This window comes from Manis javanica, chromosome 12 (genome assembly GCF_040802235.1).
Source record: "Manis javanica isolate MJ-LG chromosome 12, MJ_LKY, whole genome shotgun sequence".
NCBI classification, from domain to species: Eukaryota; Metazoa; Chordata; class Mammalia; order Pholidota; family Manidae; genus Manis; species Manis javanica.
Window position 1 is genome coordinate 85,988,850 of NC_133167.1, and position 20,339 is coordinate 86,009,188.

General features: G+C 44.8%; 2 protein-coding genes across 3 annotated transcripts in view; both read left to right on the plus strand.

Annotated features, from left to right (window-relative positions):
- The window catches only part of PLEKHA2 (pleckstrin homology domain containing A2), a 52,930-nt gene extending 41,981 nt beyond the window's left edge, over positions 1–10,949 (plus strand). Inside the window, exons 12-13 of one of the 2 annotated variants that reach the window (XM_037015000.2) lie at positions 6,614–6,691; positions 7,102–10,949. In XM_037015000.2, the coding sequence (XP_036870895.1) occupies positions 6,614–6,691; positions 7,102–7,461 (438 nt within the window). In that variant the 3' untranslated portion in view covers positions 7,462–10,949. The remainder of the gene's footprint in view (positions 1–6,613; positions 6,692–7,101) is intronic. The other variant, XM_037015002.2, reaches the window with a different exon arrangement.
- Positions 10,950–11,062: 113 nt separating this feature from the next.
- Positions 11,063–20,271, plus strand: HTRA4 (HtrA serine peptidase 4). Its single transcript, XM_037014970.2, has 9 exons — positions 11,063–11,759; positions 12,161–12,260; positions 12,946–13,150; positions 14,019–14,213; positions 14,611–14,643; positions 16,032–16,146; positions 16,535–16,592; positions 16,991–17,086; positions 19,714–20,271. The coding sequence occupies exons 1-9, from the start codon at positions 11,276–11,278 to the stop codon at positions 19,877–19,879; spliced, it is 1,452 nt and encodes a 483-aa protein (XP_036870865.2). The 5' UTR covers positions 11,063–11,275; the 3' UTR covers positions 19,880–20,271.
- The last annotated feature ends 68 nt before the right edge of the window (positions 20,272–20,339 follow it).

Genomic DNA, 20,339 nt, shown 5'->3' on the forward strand with positions numbered 1-20,339 from the left:
AAGCAATCTCGCTGATGGGGGTGGGAAATAAAAACAAAAAACAAAAGCAAAAGAAGAGTGTAAATGCCCCTGTTACAGTCATTCAGGCGAGGGATAAAGGAAGCAGGACTAGCATGGATGGAGAAAAGTGGGAAATTTAAAGCTATTGAAGAGCTCTTCCCAGGACTTGTTTGTTGGCTGGACATGGGGTGGAGGGAAAGAGGAGAGGCTGGGATGTTGCCCGGGTGTTTGGCCTGGGCTTGAGGGTGCCGTGTGGCAGCAGTCATCTCATCCGGAGAGGAGCTCTGGGGGCAGGACCCTGAGGGCAAAGCTGGGACGAGCCTAGGTGGGTCTGAGTTCACAGGGTCTGTGGGTCATGTTATGTGGCGACATGTTACGAGGGCCCTGAGAAAAATGCCTGACACATGGGTGGTACTAAGTAAATATTTGTTACCTGAGTGGTTATGTGGGATAAGAGGACAGGACAGAGCTCTGGACTAGAGAGAGTGATTTGGGCAACATGAACCCCAACAAAAAAATGTTCAAAAGACATTGCACCATCTGTGAGTGTGTGCACATTTACCAGCAGCTTCTCATCACTTCTATCCCCCTTTGCCTTCTGCTCCCACGTGGCTGGGATGAAAGAACACTAAAATCACTCTGAAAATAAATGAGTGAATGGGCAAAGCTGTTTTATGGAGAAGAGTGTAAATGAAACTCAGAGAAGAGTGTAAATGAAAAATCATTAAAAATGTGTAGTAATTCATTTAAAAATAGCAATTATAAACTCATTTATGTTAGCACAGGTAACATTTTATGAAAAATAACTATTTCTAAAATCAGAAGAGCAACAAGAGTAGCATTGATTTTTGTTTCTGTAGATCTCTTTAATGGTTGGCTTGATAGAAGACAGCAGGATACTAATATCAGCCTCTGCATCTGTGGCCATATGTTGTTTTGATCGAAAAATATGAAGAAAATCTGGCCCTGCACAGATGTGTATTTGGAAAAAAAGGAATATTTAAATAGCTTTTTCCAGATAATTGTGGATATTCTTGGATTCTCTATCAAAACTTGACAAGTGGTTAGTTTCTTAATGTTTAGATGCAGTGGGAGATTGGAAACCAGTATCAATAAACTCTCATACTCTTATATTAAAATTCATTGGTTAGTTTTGCACTTTGAGTGGATCCTTTTTACAAATGCATGGTTTTATAACTGTGTGCATTGGTCATTTGAGAAATAGTGGTCTCACTGAGGTATGCAGAGCTTCCAAAAATTGACATTATTATTGTATAGTTTTAAAAAGTGACCTTCATTAATATCACCACAGGTATCATCAACAAAATCTTGAAGTATGGAAGGCTGTCAGGCTCATGGAGGTGGACACAAATTTTCTAATCTTTAAAATTCTAATTTTTGCTTTGACAGCTCAAAATTTATCATTTGCCAAAAAATATTTTCATCCTTTTTCTTGCCGTAACAGACTCGTCTCATTCATTTTTGAGAATGAGTCCACCATATACTGAAGTCTGAATAAGTTTGACAGCCTATCAGTCATTGTCCAAGTCAAATCATATTTCATGCAAAAGGTGGAAGAGCATAGTGAGTGTTCACACAGTTTTACCAGCAGTTTTACCCACCATGGCGCAGTGGCATTGTGACCTGCTTCTGAAGGTTAGGGTCAGTAAATCTGCCTGAAAGAACCATGTATTCTTGGTGTCTAGGAAAGCTAGACTAGACTGCAGGCAGGTACGGCAGGGAAATGAACTCCTTGGACAGAAGAGAAAGACTTGGGCAGCAGGGTAGGGCTGGATTCCAATTCCTTGGTGATGGCCATTTACTGTCTCTGCTGCATTTACCTTCTCTGTCCCCTTTGTGTATAATTTGTGCCCTGTGAGCTCCCACACCAGAGTAGTCTTTATTTTTTAAAAAACTAGCATTTATTGGGCACTTAGGTATCCCAGGCACAGTGCTAAGCAGTTTACAGGCAGCACATCCTTAATTCTCAGCAGTATCTGAGGTCCTCTCCATTTTCCAGGTGAGGAGATGGACTGTCTGAAGGTGAATTATTTGTTCAAGATGGTAAACCAGGTGAATTACGGAACTGATTGGGAGGCAGCAGGTGCTGGACACGACCTACCCATTGTTTTGTTTAAGAGCAGCATGGTGCAGAACCCAAGATGTTGAGGGTGTGATCCTAGACAACCAGGAAGTCCCACTCTGAACTTGGAAAGACCAGCCTGGGGTAACTGGTGTCTCGGCAGATGGATCATGGTGACAAAGATCCAGGGTCTGGCAGTAACCATGTACTAAGCTTGTGCTGACAGCTAGCTCATCAGCAGACAGATGGTTCTCAGCTTTGGGCAAGGGCTCAAAATGAGATTTCAGTCTTTGGAATACAAAGCATATGGGGGTTCATCATTTCCCCATTAACCAGTTATGGAAAGCAAGGGGCATTAGGCAGCTTATCAAGAGGGGGATGGCTATTCAAAAGGAGAAATGTGATACAGGCTGGTTTTAGTAGTGTGGCATAAACAGTTGCCAGAACTAGGGGTTACGGCGTGACAAGACTGATAAGAGGTGAATTGCAGAGTGTTAGGCTAGAACTCTTTGGAATTTGATTTAGACTCTAAGGTGAGTGACATCAACTAGAACTATGTAGTGGACAACCTATGTAATTATATGTGGCAGGGCTGTATCTAAAGATGGGACTGGTTCTTGGGGACAGGGCAGGTGGTGTTAGCTGTTGGGAAGGGAGGGCTGCAGAGGTCGGGAATAGGATGAAGGAGCTGACTAAAAATTTTGGACAGCTGCAGCGGAACTAACCAGAATAGATACTGGGAGCCTTTTTACTGATGACATCTAGAATTCACTGCCTCAGACCATGGCATCTGTTTCAGTGTTGGGCTCATAGTAGATACTCAATAAAATCTCCTTGGACTGCATTAAAACCACAGACAGCAGTGACTGATTTTAATATCCTTTGTTCCTCTCACCTCAAAAACTGCCCTCAAGGACAGAAACCTTACTGTTTCTTTTGAACCAAGCACAGGAAACAAGTGCACACACTTCAGACACCAGGAAGAGATGAAGGTGTGAGCTTAGCACTTCCCTTTTTGTTCTACTAGTTTTTGCATTTTTTAGTCTTTTACTAAGTCACCATGTAGTGGGTGGACTTCAGCTCTGCTTTTTAACTCTGGCTCATGAAGCTATCTTTGTGATGTGGTTTTAAGATATTTTTGAGTTTTTCATGGAAGCTAAATATAGGCTTTCCATGAAAGGTAGATAGGTACTTACACCATTAGTTCTGCAATTTCTGAGGTTTTACTGAATTTTTGTTGCTAGTGGATCCCAGTTCGTAAAATTACTAATAACTGTAACTGTGATCTCAGTAAATTCTTAGTCCATTTCTTCTCATGTGGTGGGATCAGTTATAGTATCTGCTTTTCTATTTGAATAATATTTTTTTTTGAGAGGGCATCTCTCATATTTATTGATCAAATGGTTAACAACAATAAAATTCTGTATAGGGGAGTCAATGCTCAATGCACAATCATTAATCCACCCCAAGCCTAATTTTCGTCAGTCTCCAATCTTCTGAAGCATAACGAACAAGTTCTTACATGGTGAACAAATTCTTACATAGTGAATAAGTTCTTACATGGTGAACAGTACAAGGGCAGTCATCACAGAAACTTTCAGTTTTGATCACGCATTATGAACTATAAACAATCAGGTCAAATATGAATATTCGTTTGATTTTTATACTTGATTTATATGTGGATCCCACATTTCTCCCTTTATTATTATTATTATTTTTTTAAATAAAATGCTGAAGTGGTAGGTAGATGCAAGATTAAGGTAGAAAACATAGTTTAGTGTTGTAAGAGACCAAATGTAGATGATCAGGTGTGTGCCTGTAGACTATGTGTTAATCCAAGCTAGACAAGGGCAATAAAACATCCACGGATGCAGAAGATTTCTCTCAAAACAGGGGGTGAGGTTCTAAGCCTCACCTCTGTTGATCCCCAATTTCTCACCTGATGGCCCCCCTGCGTGAATAATATTTTAATGTAACATTTATTAAACATTAAAATAATGTTTACTAATGTTTATTATTATTGTCCTCATGACTGGTTAATAACTACCTTGGTTATCTGACAGAAAAATGTCCTTAAATGGAACAACAGAATTAGGGAAGAAATAAAATTGGCAAACTGTTTCCATCTCTATTACTAAATATTTTAAGAAGAAGATCTAATTATTTTCTTTAGTATATTGACAAAGATTTCTTAATATTGTAATATTTATCTAGCAAGGTGCATATAAAAAAATAGATTGTTGGTAAATGAAATCAATATTATTGGCCAGAAATCTCTTGGCCATAGGTAATTAAGCCTTAAAAGAATTTGCACTTTTTAATCTTGTAATTTCCCTGCCTGGGGAGCCGAAGAATCTTAAGTATGAAGAAAGCTTTATGCATAAAGATGCAAGTAGTAGCATTATTAAATTAGAGAACTGTAAATTATCTTAATGTGTTTCGGAGGATTTTGAGTCTTGTGCTTGAGTTCCTGGATTTAAATCAGGCGATTCCTGGTTTTCTTTGATTCAGTGACTCCTTGCTGAGTGGAGGCTGGGATGAAGACACCCAGGCTTGTGTGATTTGTTCCCAGAGATGTGAGTTGCTTGGGAGGTCTCAAAGGACATTGGACAGGTGGCCTGTGGCTTGTGGGGGGCACATTTGCCATGGGGTGGGGCGTGTTTTGCTACAGGTGGTGAAGGAATAGAAGTAGCTTACCAGCCCTGGAAAGTGATAATAATTGGACGGCCATCGTGGGGATCTTGCACTCTGTTTGGTGAAAATGCCAGGCCCCTGTGGGACAGGGAAGACCCGATTCCCTCCCTCAGCAACCATCAATCTCTCTTTCCTTCTGTCTTTCAGCATCTCCCCTATGAAATCATCTTGTTTCTCTAGAAGGAAAATCTCTAGGAAATGCTTTTCTACTTAGGGAGTTTAATTACCTCCATCTCATTCCAACTCAAAATAACCTTTCTTTCCCCCAAATAGGTATCTTACTTGATCCTGACTGTTTGGTCCGTGAGGTAGGAATTATCTGCAGTTGGAGTAGGGGAAGCAAAAGAAGTCTCAGGGAGAGAGCAGTGAACATGTTTATAATGTTGGAATTTAAGGCTTCATTTGTGTCCCCCATACATTAATAATCATAATCATAATAAAACAATAACAACTAATTCTGATGAACAGTGTATCATGCACTGTTCAGACTTCTTTACCTAAATGCATTCAATGGTTTTCCTAGTAGTTCCACTTGTGGGACAGGCCAGCCCCCTGCTATTAGTAAACTACTAGCCTCTGGAATAATCCTGGAGACCTTGTCCAGGTTATCTTTTTGGACTAGGGATGGATTGGTCTTTTTCCTGGGAAGCCACCAGCTTGTCAGATAGCAGGGCAAAGTTTGGGGAGAGCATGCAGGTGAACCCACAGCTCTAGCAATGTAGGGGAGGCAGCTACACCCTCTTGACCCAGTGTGCCAGGGTGTGAAACCTCCTCCCTTTTAAGTGTCTCCTGCACACACCTACCAGGATGGTTTGTTTGGCGTGACAGAAAGGGTGGGGATGCTAGTTCGAGGGTTTAAAAAAAATGCTCATGTTTTATCCTGATAAAATGCAAAAGGAAAGAATCAGTTTTCAGGCGGAGAAATTAATGGGTATGTGTGGAGAATTTTGTGGGCTGTGGGTGGTGTCTGCACATATGCATGCCCAGACATGGAAATGCATGCTTGTGATTTTGGGTGGGTCTATTGATGGCAAGTAAAAGACTTGAGTGGGGCCTCATTAAACATTGCTAGGTTCCCCTGAACTCAACCCATCTAAAGCTGGAGCTTTGGAGCAGGGCTTGACTCTTGATGTCTCTTCCTTCCTTCACAGAGCCGCTGCTGCCCCCTTCTGGGGATGGCAGGTATTTCTGGGGAAAATGCCCTTTAATAGCTCAGCTGTGCCCACATGTTAAGCTTGTGCTAAATGTAGCAACTCTGGAGGCCTGGATAGGGAGTCAGAACAAACCTGGGTCGCTAGTGCTTTGAAAGAAGCCCTGTTCCCGGAGCTAACACATAGCTGGGAGAATTCACAGAGGATTTGGCTTTAAACAGGACCAGAATGGAAAATGGGATTATTCTGTTCAGATAACTATAGTGGAAAGATGACTGCACTGGGAGTCAGGAGACCTGGAGCAAGCCAGCCATAAACCTTGAATGTTGGCTTTCTGGACCTCATTTCCTTTTATGTGAGACTGGAGTCTAGCGTAGGCTGACTGGGCTCCAGAGTGGGGGAGGGCCTTCACCAGGGGACGGACCCCTAGGCAGTTCCCTCCCTCAGAACCTCTGCCTCCCTGCAGAGCAAGCTCCACTTTGAGCTGGTTTATTTATGGGGTGTCAAATAAGATTCTGCAGGAAAAAAACACCCTCAGAAGTCTGAAAGCCACTAGACCAGATGATCTCTGTGATCCTTCTGGCTCTAATGGTGTAATTTTATGAATTTCGGATTGAGTCAGAGACTAGAAGGCTGAAATCATAGCGCCAAAAACATCTCCATAAATGCTGTGGGCGTTTTGTAGGCGGACAGTCCAGAAGACATGCACAGCTGGATTAAGGAGATCGGGGCAGCTGTCCAGGCCCTCAAGTGCCACCCCAGAGTAAGTCACTTCCTTCTGCTACTTCGTCCCTGTCGACTGAGAGACGAATTCCCCTTGAGCGGGCAGGTTTTAGTTGGTGATACAGGCAAGCAGCCCAGTCCCTGGATGCAGTGGGAGCCCTAGGCTGCCTTGTTTTTCTCTTTCTACTGATTCTTAGTTTTTGGTTGTGGAAGAAGGGAGGTAGGGTTGGATAGAAAAACTGAGTTTCCGATGTGTTCCTGCACACCACCCTGCCAGGCAGACCTTGACACATCTCAAGTAAATTCCACTGGGTGTATTTAATTTCTGTAGACAAGTGTCTGTGTGATCCATGAGGTGGTGACCCTGGTGGCGTGGGGGAGTCCTCATCTTGGATGAACATTGTCAGTGAAGTCCTTACTCTGTTTTCTCCTTTGCTTTTATTTTTGTAGGAAATGTCCTTTTCTAGGTCTATTTCTTTGATTCGATCTGGAAGCTCCAGCCTCTCGGGCGGGCCCAACTCTGTCTTGTGCAGGGGGAGGCCACCTGGGGACGAAAAGAAAGCCCTCTGCAAAGCGCCCTCTGTGGCCTCCTCCTGGCAGCCGTGGACACCTGTTCCCCAGGCTGGGGAGAAGCTGCTTCCAGCTGAAGAGACTCCAGAGGACTCTCTGTTCATGCCTCGACTGGGGGAGAGCAGTACTTCTGGAGCGCTGTCCTCCCGGACGAGGCACAGATCGGAGCCCCAGCACCCCAAGGAGAAACCATTTCTGTTCAGCCTCGATGATGAGAACATACGGACCTCTGATGTGTGATGAGGCGTGGTGCCTGGGGTGGTGGGGGAGCTCAAGGAGGCCATGACTCGGTTTCTCTACCTGTTGCTGGACAGTCAGAGGCCTTTGGCATTCAGATTCCTGTGGTTGCTCTGCAGAAGGATCCACCCAGCTGACTTTAAACAAAAATCAATGCAGTGTATTTAATTTGGGACAGTCACTAGGTTAGACCTGTATGCACGCTCAGTGGAGAGAGTTGAGGGGCCTCTGCTTTGACGGTTTCCAAGGTCTTCCTGGTGAGAGGAAGTTGGGAGTCCAATTTCATCCCTAACCAAGTTTTATTTCCTTGTCCTCATTTTAGTTTCTTCCCTTTGTTTTCAGACAAGGCACAGAATCAGTCATCTGATTTTTTATCTTGTTCCTGTTTATTGGCTGAAGTTTGACAGGGAAGGAAAAGGGTGGGACTAACCCACCTGAAAGGAGGGCCAGGTGGGGGCGGGGGTGTGGAAGACCCTGGTTCCAGCCTGGCCCGGATAAATTCTGGGGAGAGGTGTTCAGATCTGGGGGCTGGCAGGTGGCTCTCAGTATGTCCACCAGGGCAGATCCGCCTCATGGGACCTCCATAGGTGAAGAAATAGGGACCTCTTATAAGATGTGGGGAAAGAGTCGACCCCAGGGTATCAGCCAGTAATTTGGGGAATTACTCCGTTCTGGTTTAGATGTTCTTTGATCCCCAAAATACCACCCATGCGATTGATAGACCTACCCACCTGAGTTCTGTGTGCAGCCTGAAGGATGACCTTGTCAGTGTTAAATGTTAACGACTGTTCAGAGTAGAATAGACTTTTCCCTTGATATGGTTTTATTTGGAATGTGTGGATGGCCAGTAAGTGTACAGTAAATCACTTGGGTGATAGATCTCTCTCTCTCAGAGTTTTAGATTTGCTTTAAAGCAGGTGCTGGGAAGAGTTGGATTACAGTTCATCCAGCTAAATGTTTTTGATCCATGTTTACCAGACAGAAGAAAAGGTCTGTTTTAGCAAAGATGGAATATCTTGAATCCTTCCTTCACAGCTCTTTTTGATGGGCTAATGTTAGTCTAATTTCAAGTGCTGTGCATTGTATTTCCTGGCAGAACTGCTTTCTTTCTATTCCTTGTGTTGCCCTTTGAACGAAGTCTTGTATAACATGTGATCCAACCTGTAATCTGATGAGGCCCCATGTATTTAGCAGCAAAGAGAGAGAGATGATCTTGAGATATTTATGTTTTTCATAACATAGAAACTGCATAAATACATAGATTTAAAGGTTATGCACTGCTGACTAGAGATTTCCCAGGCAGGAGAGCACAGATGAGTATCCTACCCACATTTTAGAATGCACTTTCTTCCGTTTGACAAGAAGATACTATTTACAGGGTCACTGGGAGAATTTACCCAACTTAATGTGAACTGCTACCAGGAACTTATCAGAGTTCCCTAAAAGGAAAGAGAACTTAGAACTTAATTCATTTCTGTCTACAACTTTTATCAGCCAGGTCAGTTAATTATATCTTTACATTAAAAATTAGGGACTAGAGGAAGAGACTGAGAGAAGTATTTTTATATAGGTAAGTTCTTTCCCCTCCTTTTGTCCAAACCTAATACAGAGGCAAAAACATGTCATTGGAAAATCTTTCGTGGCTTAAGGGAAAGGCTGTGTTTCTTTCAGGCAGTGTAATTTCCTTGAAACCTATGTCAAGTTAAGTACTTGTCTTGACTGCACTGTATTGGAGTTACCTTGGCCTAGTGGTCATGGTATGAAAAAGCAAATCTATTGGCTATCTTTCTCTCTTTTCCCTTTTCTGTCTGCAAACTCTTGTATACTTCTGTCCTCATAAATCCTTGGTTTGGGAATTAACTTATGTATGAATGATTGAGGTTAAAACATACTTCAAATAGCCTGATTCCAAGAAGCCATTCCAAATTCTTCAAGCGCCTTGTCTCCGTTTTCATCTTCAGATTTTCCTCAAGAAAATTCTTCAGCTAGGTCAAAGAAAGTACACAGTAAGTGATGCTGAACTAATGGAAATAAATTAGGGACTTTTTGGTATCTTGAAACATCCCCTAACTCATGGAAAGATGTCATCTTTTGGTGTTTAAATTGTAAAAATCTACCCGTGTCTCTCTCTTTTAAAAATAAACTCTGCTAGGTTACTACTGCTAAATTGGCCATTGTAATAAGCTGATTATGTTTTTTATTTAGTAAGATATATTTTGAGGAAGTGTTAAATGAAACATACTTGTAAGTCTGGGTTGTATACAGGCCTTTAATTGGCAAATACTTTGGGAATTCTGACTTAGAACATTGTTAATGTAGTTCCAACACCAGGTAAATATAATTATCTTCAGCAAAGCCTACATGCATTCTCATTCCCAAACATTATTTCAGAATTCTTTTTGTGTCCATACTTTTTACCTTCTGGCCAGTTTGATCTGACAACTTTTTAATGTCACTGCACATGTGAGCCAAAGGTGGTGCATATGTGACCAATACATTCGGTTTTAAATGTGTCAAGTAGAACCAAATGGAAAAAATAGGATGGGGATGCTGTCTAGGTTAGTAGTTAAGTTCCTAGGCTCTGGAATAAATCTGAGTTAAAAAAAAAAATACCAAAAAAGGTCTGCATTTTCTTTGTGGTAAAACTTCTCTGAGTTGTGCTGTTTGCTTAAGACTTGAAGTGGTCTTCCCTATGTGTAGCAGTATTTCAGGTTTCTTCCCTATAGCTTACCTGTGTTTACCATCCAGTAGTTTGAAAGCTTAAGGATTTGCTTATTCAAGGTCAGTAGATGGTTGGTAAGCATAAGTTGGTAAGTTTTTTGCAGTCTGTGAGACATCATAAATGTACTAAGGTGTAGTGTGACCTCAGGTCAAAAATCCTGAAGCTGCACATCCATTTCTGAGTAGAATGCTGAGCTCACATGAGAAAAAGTAAGTTTGAGGTCCAGCATCATAGTTCACAGGAAGCAAAAGTTTTTTTTCCCTTCCTCAATATAGCTGTGTTCTAAGAAAGCTTAAATGGACGATTCAGTAATTGAGCAGGGGAATTTCATTTAACCAAGGCATCTGGAGATAACATTTTGGACATTTGAGTTTCCCAAATCAGCTTTGTTTATAAAGGTCGAACATGTCAAATGGACACGTTTATTAAATATTTTCTACCAACATCTTTTTTTTTCTTACTCCTGTTTTCACTGTTATTGCCTGCAGCAGTTAGTCACTCATGCTAGGTAGAATTTGAATAAAACGAATATGTGGCAAAAATGTACTGTTTGACCCCTTCCCTCTCTGCTTAGGAAGGTGAGTGATTCTGTGTTTTGAACCAGTAGGTTTCAGCTGTGAAATGCACTCATTGTAGGCACTGAGCTGAGTGCATGGAAACTGTTACGCTTCTCAAATTATGTGATCTTCAAATTGGTATGTAGCAAAAAAGTAATTTTCTAAAACGGTTTGTTGCTTGTTTTGTAATAAAACCATGTGAAATACTGAAATGTGGCGTGTGCCTTCGTAACGCTGACCTTCCGTCCGTGGGGTGGTGAACTCTCCCGCCAGGGTGCCTCTTTATTGGCTTTTCGCATTTCACGTGGTAGGGCCCCGCTCTGGGCAGGGCTGGGGCCTGTCTCCATGGCCCGGGGTGGGCCTGGCCCCGGGTCGGGGGGGGGTGTACGGGAATGGGTGCAGAGGTCTGCCAGGCTCTGCCCCTTAAAGCCGGGGCTGGCGGAGGCGGCACCCCAGCCGGGCAGAGCTGCTCCCTGTAGAGCGGCTGCGGGTCGCGAGTGAAGGCACGGGGAAAGTGGGGGCGGAGGAAGGGAGCAGGATGGCCCGGCCGCCGCTGTCGCCGGCTGGGCTCGGACGCTTCCTCCTGCTGTGGCTGCTGCTGGCCCCGGGGCCCGTGCGCAGGGTCGGGACGAGGCGGGTCAGGCCCTGGCGGCCCCTCTGCCCCGCAGCCTGCGAGCTGACGCGCTGCCCGCCGCTGCCCACCTGCCCGGCGGGGGCGACGCCGGTGCCCGACCGCTGCAGCTGCTGCCACGTGTGCGCCGCGGGCGAGGGCGAGGCGTGCGGCGGGGCGGCGGGGCGGCCCTGCGCCCCGGGGCTCCAGTGCCGCGCCCCCCCCGCTCCGCGGCGCTCGGGCGGCGCCGGGCTCGGCACGTGCGGCTGCCCCGAGGCGGGGTCGGCCGTGTGCGGCAGCGACGGGCGCACCTACCCCAGCCTGTGTGCTCTCCGCGCCGAGAACCGCGCCGCGCGCCTCCGGGGCGCGCTCCCGGCCGTGCCGGTGCAGAACGGGGGATGTGCCGACCCAGGTGAGCGCCAGGCCCGCGCTCCCGGCTCCCCGCGCTTCCCCGCCGAGCGCCCTGGCTCGTGCTGTCCGGCGCTGCTCCGTCTGCCGCAGGGCCTCAGCTCCTTGTTCCTAGTTTTCTTTCTAACTTAGGTGTCTCGTTACCCATTCCCATGTGGTTTCTCCCCGCGTTCCTCCCCATACCTGTTGAGCGCCGTCTTCCCTTTTTAATTTTTTGCCCCCATCGGGATGACAGGTCTGGCTCCCTCAAGGCGCACCCTTACGGCACTGCAGGGCATACACAGGAGGGGGGCCCGGAGAAAGGAAGGGGAGAGAAAGTGGGGAGACGGGGCGCAAAGGACCCCGCTATCTATGGTCAGCCCGCGAGGCTCCCACCGCCCCCACGAATGGAGAGTGTCTTCACAGGGACCAGCAGCGCAGGATGGCTCAGGAGCAAGCACAACTTCATCGCTGCAGTGGTGGAACAGGTAGCGCCAGCCGTGGTTCACTTGCAGCTCTTCCAAAGGTAAAGCAGGTGTAGGAGGCCGTCCTCTACAGGCATCGTTAGTTTGTTGTAAAAACTGCTGCGAAGAAATCCTGGCCCCAAGAGGTTGAATTACCTGTTCAGGGTCATTTAGCCCAAGAGCAGAGGCATAGGGATGCTGACTTGCAAATCGGGGCTACTCCTCCGCCCCCAGGTGGCTGGGGTTTCCCTCTTGCTCTTCTCCCACAGACAAAACTGAAGGGGAGATGTAAGAGCTGGAAGGCATCTGGGTGGTGATCTTGCCCAGCCCTCTGTGCGCATGGAAGAAAATTCCATGTCACAAAGCCAGCTAGTAGTGGTACCTAAGCTTGAACCAGACTTGTTGGACTCTGCCTGGGTCCTTGAAAATGTGGCACTAGGTCCACTTTGCCCACAGCATGGTACGTTAACCCTTTTTAAGGCAGAGGGTTGGTGCTTTGAGCAGCATCGAAGGAGGGAGGGTTCTTCCAAAAGGAAAGTTGGAATCAGCCCTCAGTTGCGTTCCCAGGAGATGGCCAGGGCACTGAGCATGCAGAACGTACTTACACGTGGAGAGCAGGAAATACAGACAGGGAAAAGTGAGATGTCTGAGCAAACTGGTGGAGATATGTTTGGTCAATGTGAGGCTCCTGTGCTCCCAGACTGTGATGGATCCCAATTTCCCCACCTTTTGTTTATGCTGAGACAGGTCACCTCTGAGCAGTGAGGCTATTCCTGCATCCAGTGGCTCTGGGTTCATAGTGTCTGAGGACGGGCTCATTGTTACCAATGCCCACGTTCTCACCAACTGGCAGCGGATCCGAGTGGAGCTCCACAGTGGGGTCCAGTATGAAGCCACTGTCAAGGACATTGACCATAAGTTGGATCTTGCACTGATTAAGATTGAGCCAAATGTGAGTTTGCAAGGGCCAAATCAGAGCCTGCATTTGGGGGTTTTCATTAGAAGGTGCTGCTGTTTTCCTCCCCACCCCACTCCATGCTACTACACCTTTTCTATCTGGTATGCGCTCTTTTCTAGTCACTGTTTTTCACTCCCCCTTCTGTTTATTTCCCTCCATGCTTGTCAGTACATCCCTAATAATTTCTATTAACTATCCAGCAGTCTTTGTTTTTTTTTTTCCTCCTTTGCTTCCTTCAATAGATGCTGCTTCTGGGAACTTATTTCTCTGCTTGTCTTAGAATACCTGGAATGATTGCAATGGATTCCAAACTGCTAAGGAATATTTTGCAGCCCTTGCTACACAAAGTGTGGTCTGCATGACTGCAGCATAGCCAGCATCCAGGGATTTTTCAGAAATTCAGAGTCTCAGACCCCAGCTAGGTCTATTGAATCAGAATCCTCATTTTAATAAGATTCCCAGGTGATTGGAGTACACATAAAAGTTTGAGAAGTGCTGCTCTGGGTGGGGCTTATTGTAGACTTTTGAGGTGGAATGGTGTAAAGTAAGCTGGTAATGTCAGTTTGCATTCATCAGTTTCACTTCACTAGTGGTTTACTATGGAAACTTCAACAAAGCAATAATGGTAGATTTTAGAGGTGGTCCAGAATACCTTAGCAAGTGAGACCTGGGTGGCAGTTGGAGAAGGAAGCACCAGGCAGTCATGGAACCAATGTAGGTAGGTGGGTGATCCTTGGATTCTAAGTGTCACGATGATAGGGACTGTGCTGGGCATGTGATGTACACAAACACTCGGTTGATTCTATCCTTGGTTTATTCTTCACCTTTTCTGTATGCCTTCCCCGCCCCTTGCGGTATGCAGACTGACCTTCCTGTGTTGCTGCTCGGAAGGTCGTCCGACCTGCGGGCTGGAGAGTTCGTGGTGGCCTTGGGCAGCCCATTTTCTCTGCAGAACACAGTGACCGCGGGAATTGTCAGCACTACACAGCGAGGGGGAAAAGAGCTGGGGCTGATGGATTCAGATGTGGACTATATCCAGACTGACGCCATCATCAATGTAAGTCACTTGGGAGGCCATCCTCAACCCACAGAATGCAGGCAGGACAGTGAGAAGTGGGGCCGTCTTTTCCCTTTGGACTTTTGGGGCTGCCCAAGTTCAGTTAGATCCTCATGAGCAGGGTGGACTGCCACGGTGTTAGAGTTCAGCCTGTTTGATGTGGTAATTGGTACCGTGGGGGTGGTCCTAGGGCCTGTTGTAGTGGTCACCACTGCTTAGAAGGTGTCCCTGTGCTGTTTTACCTGCCCTGACTTCGGTCTTGGTGATGACAGGGCTGCAGCTCTGCCTGCCTTGGGGAATGGGCTCCCTGAAGCAGGCTGATTTTGGTAAACTTATTTGGGAACCGTGTCTAAATGAGGAGACCAGTACTGATAGCTTTTTCAAATTCTGTCTCCAGCACGGGAATTCTGGGGGGCCGCTGGTGAACTTGGTAAGTGGCTACTTTTCTTGCTTCTTCATGTCTCTTCCTAACTTTCAAAGACATTACAAATTCTGTGATGCAGGCTAGGAGTCAGGCTGGCATAGAGATTTGTCATATGATGCTTTTTGGTTATGGTGTCTTCAGTAAATGGGTGGGAATAATTTAAGATCTCCAGTGGACTTATTGTGGCGTGGTAGCTCATCCAGTGGAGTGCCAGGGCTTACTCAGCGCTTATTTCTAACTCTTCACCATGCTTTCTGCTTTCATTGGCTAGCTAACAAAAGTCCTGTACTAAACCCCAATTTATACTAAATGTATGTAATTAAAATTATAATCTAGGTCATGTATATCCTAGCAGCACTGTGGCTGCTACAGATGAACTGTCCCTTATCAAAAAATGCTAATTACATAAGGTGGTCTATCCAGGTGTTTAGTCTTGACTTGCTTACAGATGGCAGAAGAACCACACAAGAATCCATTGTCCTGTCATATATTTAGTTCTTAAGTTTTATTCAGCACCTCTAGTGGAAATGCCAGGGCTTCTAGTTGCTCAAATACATGTGAAAACATAAGAGATTGTAATGCTGTGTGACACATAGTGTGTGATCATGCTGAGTCCCTCTGAGCTGACTGAGTTTGGTTCTTTACATAGACACTTGCTTTTAAGGAAGATGAATTGTGTGTGCCATTATTGAGTGCTTTTCATTCATACCATTGCATTAATTTTTTGTGCCAGTTTCTTTCAGAAGACAGTGCGTTTGCTAGAGCAGGGATGAGATGCAGAATTTCAGGCCACACTCTAGACCCACTGAATTATAATCTGTATTTTAATACGATCAGAGGTCTCTTTTCTACCCTTTCCATTACCTAATAAAGGCTACCAGATGATCAGATGATGAAGTGCATGAAGAGGAAAGTATTTCCCACTTCATAGCTTCAGCTTAGCAGAACTTTGTTCTCTGAGGTTGATTAGCTAATCAGAATAGTTTCATTGAAGTGTTGTTGAAAACTGAACAGCTTTTTGCCTTTTCCATGTTTACTTTTAGTTGCATTTAACAAACAAAAAGGCAAACACTCCTTTTCCTCTTATCTGTGTCAAAATACAAGCTGTGGTTCCCTTTGAAAATCCACGTACTTTGGTGAAGGAGAAAATGAGCTCAAGATTTAAGAAAAGATATCCTCAGCAGGTTTTGCACATGTGTGGGTCCCCTGTGTTATCCTACCACTCTATTAGTCCCATGGGGTGACATCCATTGCTCTCTACTGAGTTGCCCTCCCTCTCCTCTCTGTGTTCTGACCCTAAGTGACTAGCTTCATTCCTGCTACTTGTTCTGGTTTTGCCCTGTTCTGTTCGCACAACTCGGTGACTGAATGATGGATGTCTCCTCCCTTGCCAGGATGGGGAGGTGATTGGCATAAATACACTGAAGGTGACAGCAGGAATCTCCTTTGCAATTCCCTCAGATCGAATTAGAAAGTTCTTGGCAGAATTCCACGAGCGCCAGTTGAAAGGTAATGGGAATCAGGACTTTTTCATCCCCTCTTGAGTTTTCAGGAGCGCTCAGTCTGCTGTGGAAATGGCTGTTGGAATTCTGTGGAAACTGAGGCACTGGTCTGCAGCTCCTTACATAGTACCTTGGGTGGGAAAACCCAGGCATGAGTTACCCACAGAATTATTCGGATTGAATTATGGTGGAAAGGGCACCCGTGGGCTGGAGGCCAGGAGGTGGATGGCAGGTGGGTCTGCAGTAATGACAGAGGTCTTCTGAAGTGCTTTTTGTGGCAGACAGCCTGGAAGGGCAGCTCTAACAGTAGGGATGTTCTGAGATTCAGGTGTCATAAGCTCTGACAAAAGGGAAGAACTTTTGTTGTTAGTAACATATTACAATTCTCCTCTCAGGAAAGGCTCTTCCACAGAAGAAGTATCTGGGTTTGCGAATGCTGCCCCTCACTATGAAGTAAGCATGGGCTTGAGTTTGGGTTGCTTTTCAGAAGCCAAAGCCATAGCGGGACAGTCTCGAAAGAGAAGCTAAAGCATCCGGACTACAGCTGGCTACTCTGTGGCTGTAAGCTCTCTGTCATGGGGTATCTGAGCATCCCCTCAACTCGTCAGTAGTTCCCTTCACTGTGGCTGTGTTTTTATAAAGTCCAGTGGTTCTGGGCTTTGGCCTGGAGAACTAGACCACCCCCAGGGAAGAATGTTGCTACTAGCTTGACAGACTTCTCACTGGTCCCTGCGTACCTTGAGGAGAAGAGACAATACCTCCCAAGAGTTGGGCACTTTGACAAAAATGGGCTTGGGATTCATTCACTGTACTTCCTAACCTGATGGGAAACCTCTCCTCACTTTCCCCAGCCTTCTTCAGGAGATGAAAAGGCAGAATCCAGATTTCCCAGATGTGAATTCTGGGGTTTTTGCATATGAGGTGATTAAAGGAACAGCGGCTGAAAGGTAAGGGGAGCTCAGGCCTTTGTGCAGCCGGAATGTGTGTAGGACCGAGGCTGGGGCTGTCCAGTGCAGGGCCCTATCCATGCATTTCAATGGGAAACCCAGAGGCAGTGTAAAATATTTTTCTACTAAAGACATCTTTTTCTGGGGGTTTTGTTTTGGGATGACTGCCTTTCACTTTAATGCCTACGTGTTACATGTGATTACGAGGTGTTTGTTTCTAGTGGATTTCAGAGATATATGAAACAGTGTGAAAGACCTATTAGTAATTTAAAAAATATTACATGTAAAAATAATAATACTAGGTATATTGAACTAAATGAGATATATCACTAACATTAATTTCATCTGTTTTCTTAAACAGAATTTTCAACATTTTTTTAAAAATTAAAAAAAATGTAGCTACCAGAAAATTCAAAATGACCCATATGGCTTGCTTTACATGTCTGTTGGGGAGTCCTGGTTTAGACTTGTGTATTTGTAATGGCCTTTTTGGGGGGAAGGAGGTCGTTTTCTGTAGTTGAAGAAAAAACGATATGAGTTAATAGCATAAGTTCAAATTAATTGTGCTAGGACTTCCCAGATCTACCCTTTCAATATCTTAGTTATTAAGAATCAGGGAAATCCAGAGGGTTAAAAGTTGAAGAACATGTTTTAGGTACTTTCAAACTTTTTCCTTTGAGCCCTGGATGACAGTATCAACGGCCAGCACTAAAGAAAGAAGCAAGTAAAGCCAGGGCTAGAGCAGCATTGCAAGGATGCAGCAGCTGATTTTACTGCTGTCTTGAGACATTAATATCAACTACTGAAGGAAGAAGTGGCTTGACCTACATTGATTCTCCTGGGTCTCTCTCATATGCTTAGCTTTGCAATATCCATCTCCCTCACTGTTGTTTTTCAAGAGCTCAATAACCTGTTTAGATTATAGTAACTCTTTTAGTAGGGGGGAAGAAAGCAAAGGGTACTAAAAGTTCAGGATAGCTATGTTAGGTCTCAGTTTGGCTTGTCACAGCCTTTTCTAGACTTCCCTGGTTCCTGCCCTTTCCTCCCTCCCTTACCACCGATTATTTTTAACTTCTGGTTGGAGGCCAAAGCTATCATTTTCGGCTCTCCAGGTCTTTGCTACAAAATGTGCTCTATACAGTAGTACCATGAGCATCACCTGGAGGTTTCTAGAAATGCCCAATGACAGGCCCCACTGCTGAACCAGAATCTGCATTTAAACAAGATCTCCAGGTGACTCTCATGCACATTAAAATATGGGAAGTATTACTTGCTGAAAGTCACTGATAAACCGGAAATCTGTTCTTCCTGGGTTCACCCATTCTTACTAATAATTCCAGTAATAAAAGCTGGCACCTATTAACCACTTACCAGCAGGCACCATTTTAAGTGTTTTACATTGTTGGAGCCCCCAGTAGTCGTATGTCATAGGAATTATTTTAGAGGCAGCAGCTGTGGCAGAGAGGTTAACTGAAATTTGCACAATAAGTCGGCAGGGATGTGGAACCTAGCTAAACCCCTCCATTGACCTGCCTGTGGCTACTTTTCTTGCTTCTGAGAGGCAGAGTGATTGAGTGGCCAGAAGATGAGTGTTCAAGTCTGAACGACCCAGAGTCAAGTCCTACTTTGGCCCCTTACAAGCTGTGACACCTGGGAATGGTCACCTACTTGATTTGAGCCCCCATTCCTTGTATTTGGTGCACAAATGCTTGGCAGCTCTCTCTCCACTCACAGAACCACAATGCATTAGATGCACTGGTGGCCTTCCTGAGCTGTCCTTCTTCTAAAGGATCCCATGCGTGCACCTCTGCCTTCAAACTTCCCTTCACATCCTCTTGCTTTAAATTTATCTTATGTATCTTTTTTTTATACACTCCACATATTTGGTGACCTGCCACATTATCACCCTTCCCTGGGCTTCCCATTTCCCTCAAGGTGTCTTCTAGAGTCATTTGCTGTTCCTTTTCTAGCCTGTTTTTTTTTTCAGACAAATCATCAGCATGGCTTGTGTTTACTGTGCTGTTTTGTATTGGGAGGTGGTTTTGTTTCTGGAGTATGTGTAATTCTATGGGAAGCAAGTATGTTGGAGACTGAATATAATCACAACTTTAGGGGAAAGGAACCTAGAACCAGAGCCTTAGACATCTGAACTTGGAAGGATGACTGTTCTTTGGATTACTGGGAGCAGAGAGCAGCTCAACACCTCCATTTCTGTAGGCTGGGGGTGAACATGGAGCAGGTTAGTGTGCTGGCAGAGTCAACAGATTGGATTGTAACTGGGGAAAAATAAATTGCTTGGGCTTTTCATGTTTGCTGGTAGAGGTCACAGATTAGTAAAAACTGAAAGCTCTCAATTCCCTGTTCCAAGCTAAATCTAACATATGGGAGGAGTCAATTCATTGCACACGATCTTGGTAGAATATTTTTATAAAAGAGGATTATTGTCCCCCAGGTAACTTCCCCTAACTGAGAACAGCCTTCATATTTGGAAGGATTGAGGCCATTTCTGTTTCCTGGTTTGTATGTTTAATGCCAACAAAATAGTAGTTAAGAGACAGACATTAGAGTCTTTATGGGAATAAGTAAAACTTATAGTTTCATGGTTCTTCCCCACTCTTTCCTCCCAGCTCTGGGCTGAGAGACCACGATATCATTGTGAGCATAAACGGGCAACCTGTCACCACCACCAGGGACGTTACTGAGGCCGTTAAGGACAGTGATCTCCTTTCTATCACGGTTCGTCGGGCAAGCCAAACTTTGATTCTGACGGTCACACCTGAAATAATCAATTAAGTATCTTGCTTTTAAAAGAAATTATCTAACAAAACAAAAGCTGTATTACCTGGTTTGTACTGAGGATGTGCCAAAGATGGCAAGGGATTTTAGAATCTCTTTCTTATAAAGAAAAAAATGAATGGTTTAGGACACACACACATATTCAGGGGCCATTACATTGGGGGTGCTATTCTACTGCCAAGAAGCCTTACTGAGGCACGTGGAAAAAGGACATGGTGTTGGGAAGTCTGGGGAGCTAGTAACATTTTATTTAAAGATTGGAAACAACTGAAAAATAGGCACATTTCTAATTTAACCTTGACAGAAGGATACTATTCTTTAAAAACTTCTCTATGGCCACAAATGGGGTAACACACACACACACACACACACACACACACACTTATGGCCACAAATGGACACACACACACACACACACACACTCACTCACTCACTCACTCACTCACTCACTCACTCA

Coding starts and splice junctions, on each gene's coding strand:
- HTRA4 (XM_037014970.2), top strand. CDS start 11,276: ATGGCCCGGCCGCCGCTGTCGCCGGCTGGGCTCGGACGCTTCCTCCTG. Junction 11,760..12,160: donor CGGGGGATGTGCCGACCCAG/GTGAGCGCCAGG, acceptor GTGTCTTCACAG/GGACCAGCAGCGCAGGATGG. Junction 14,644..16,031: donor GGGGGCCGCTGGTGAACTTG/GTAAGTGGCTAC, acceptor CTCCCTTGCCAG/GATGGGGAGGTGATTGGCAT.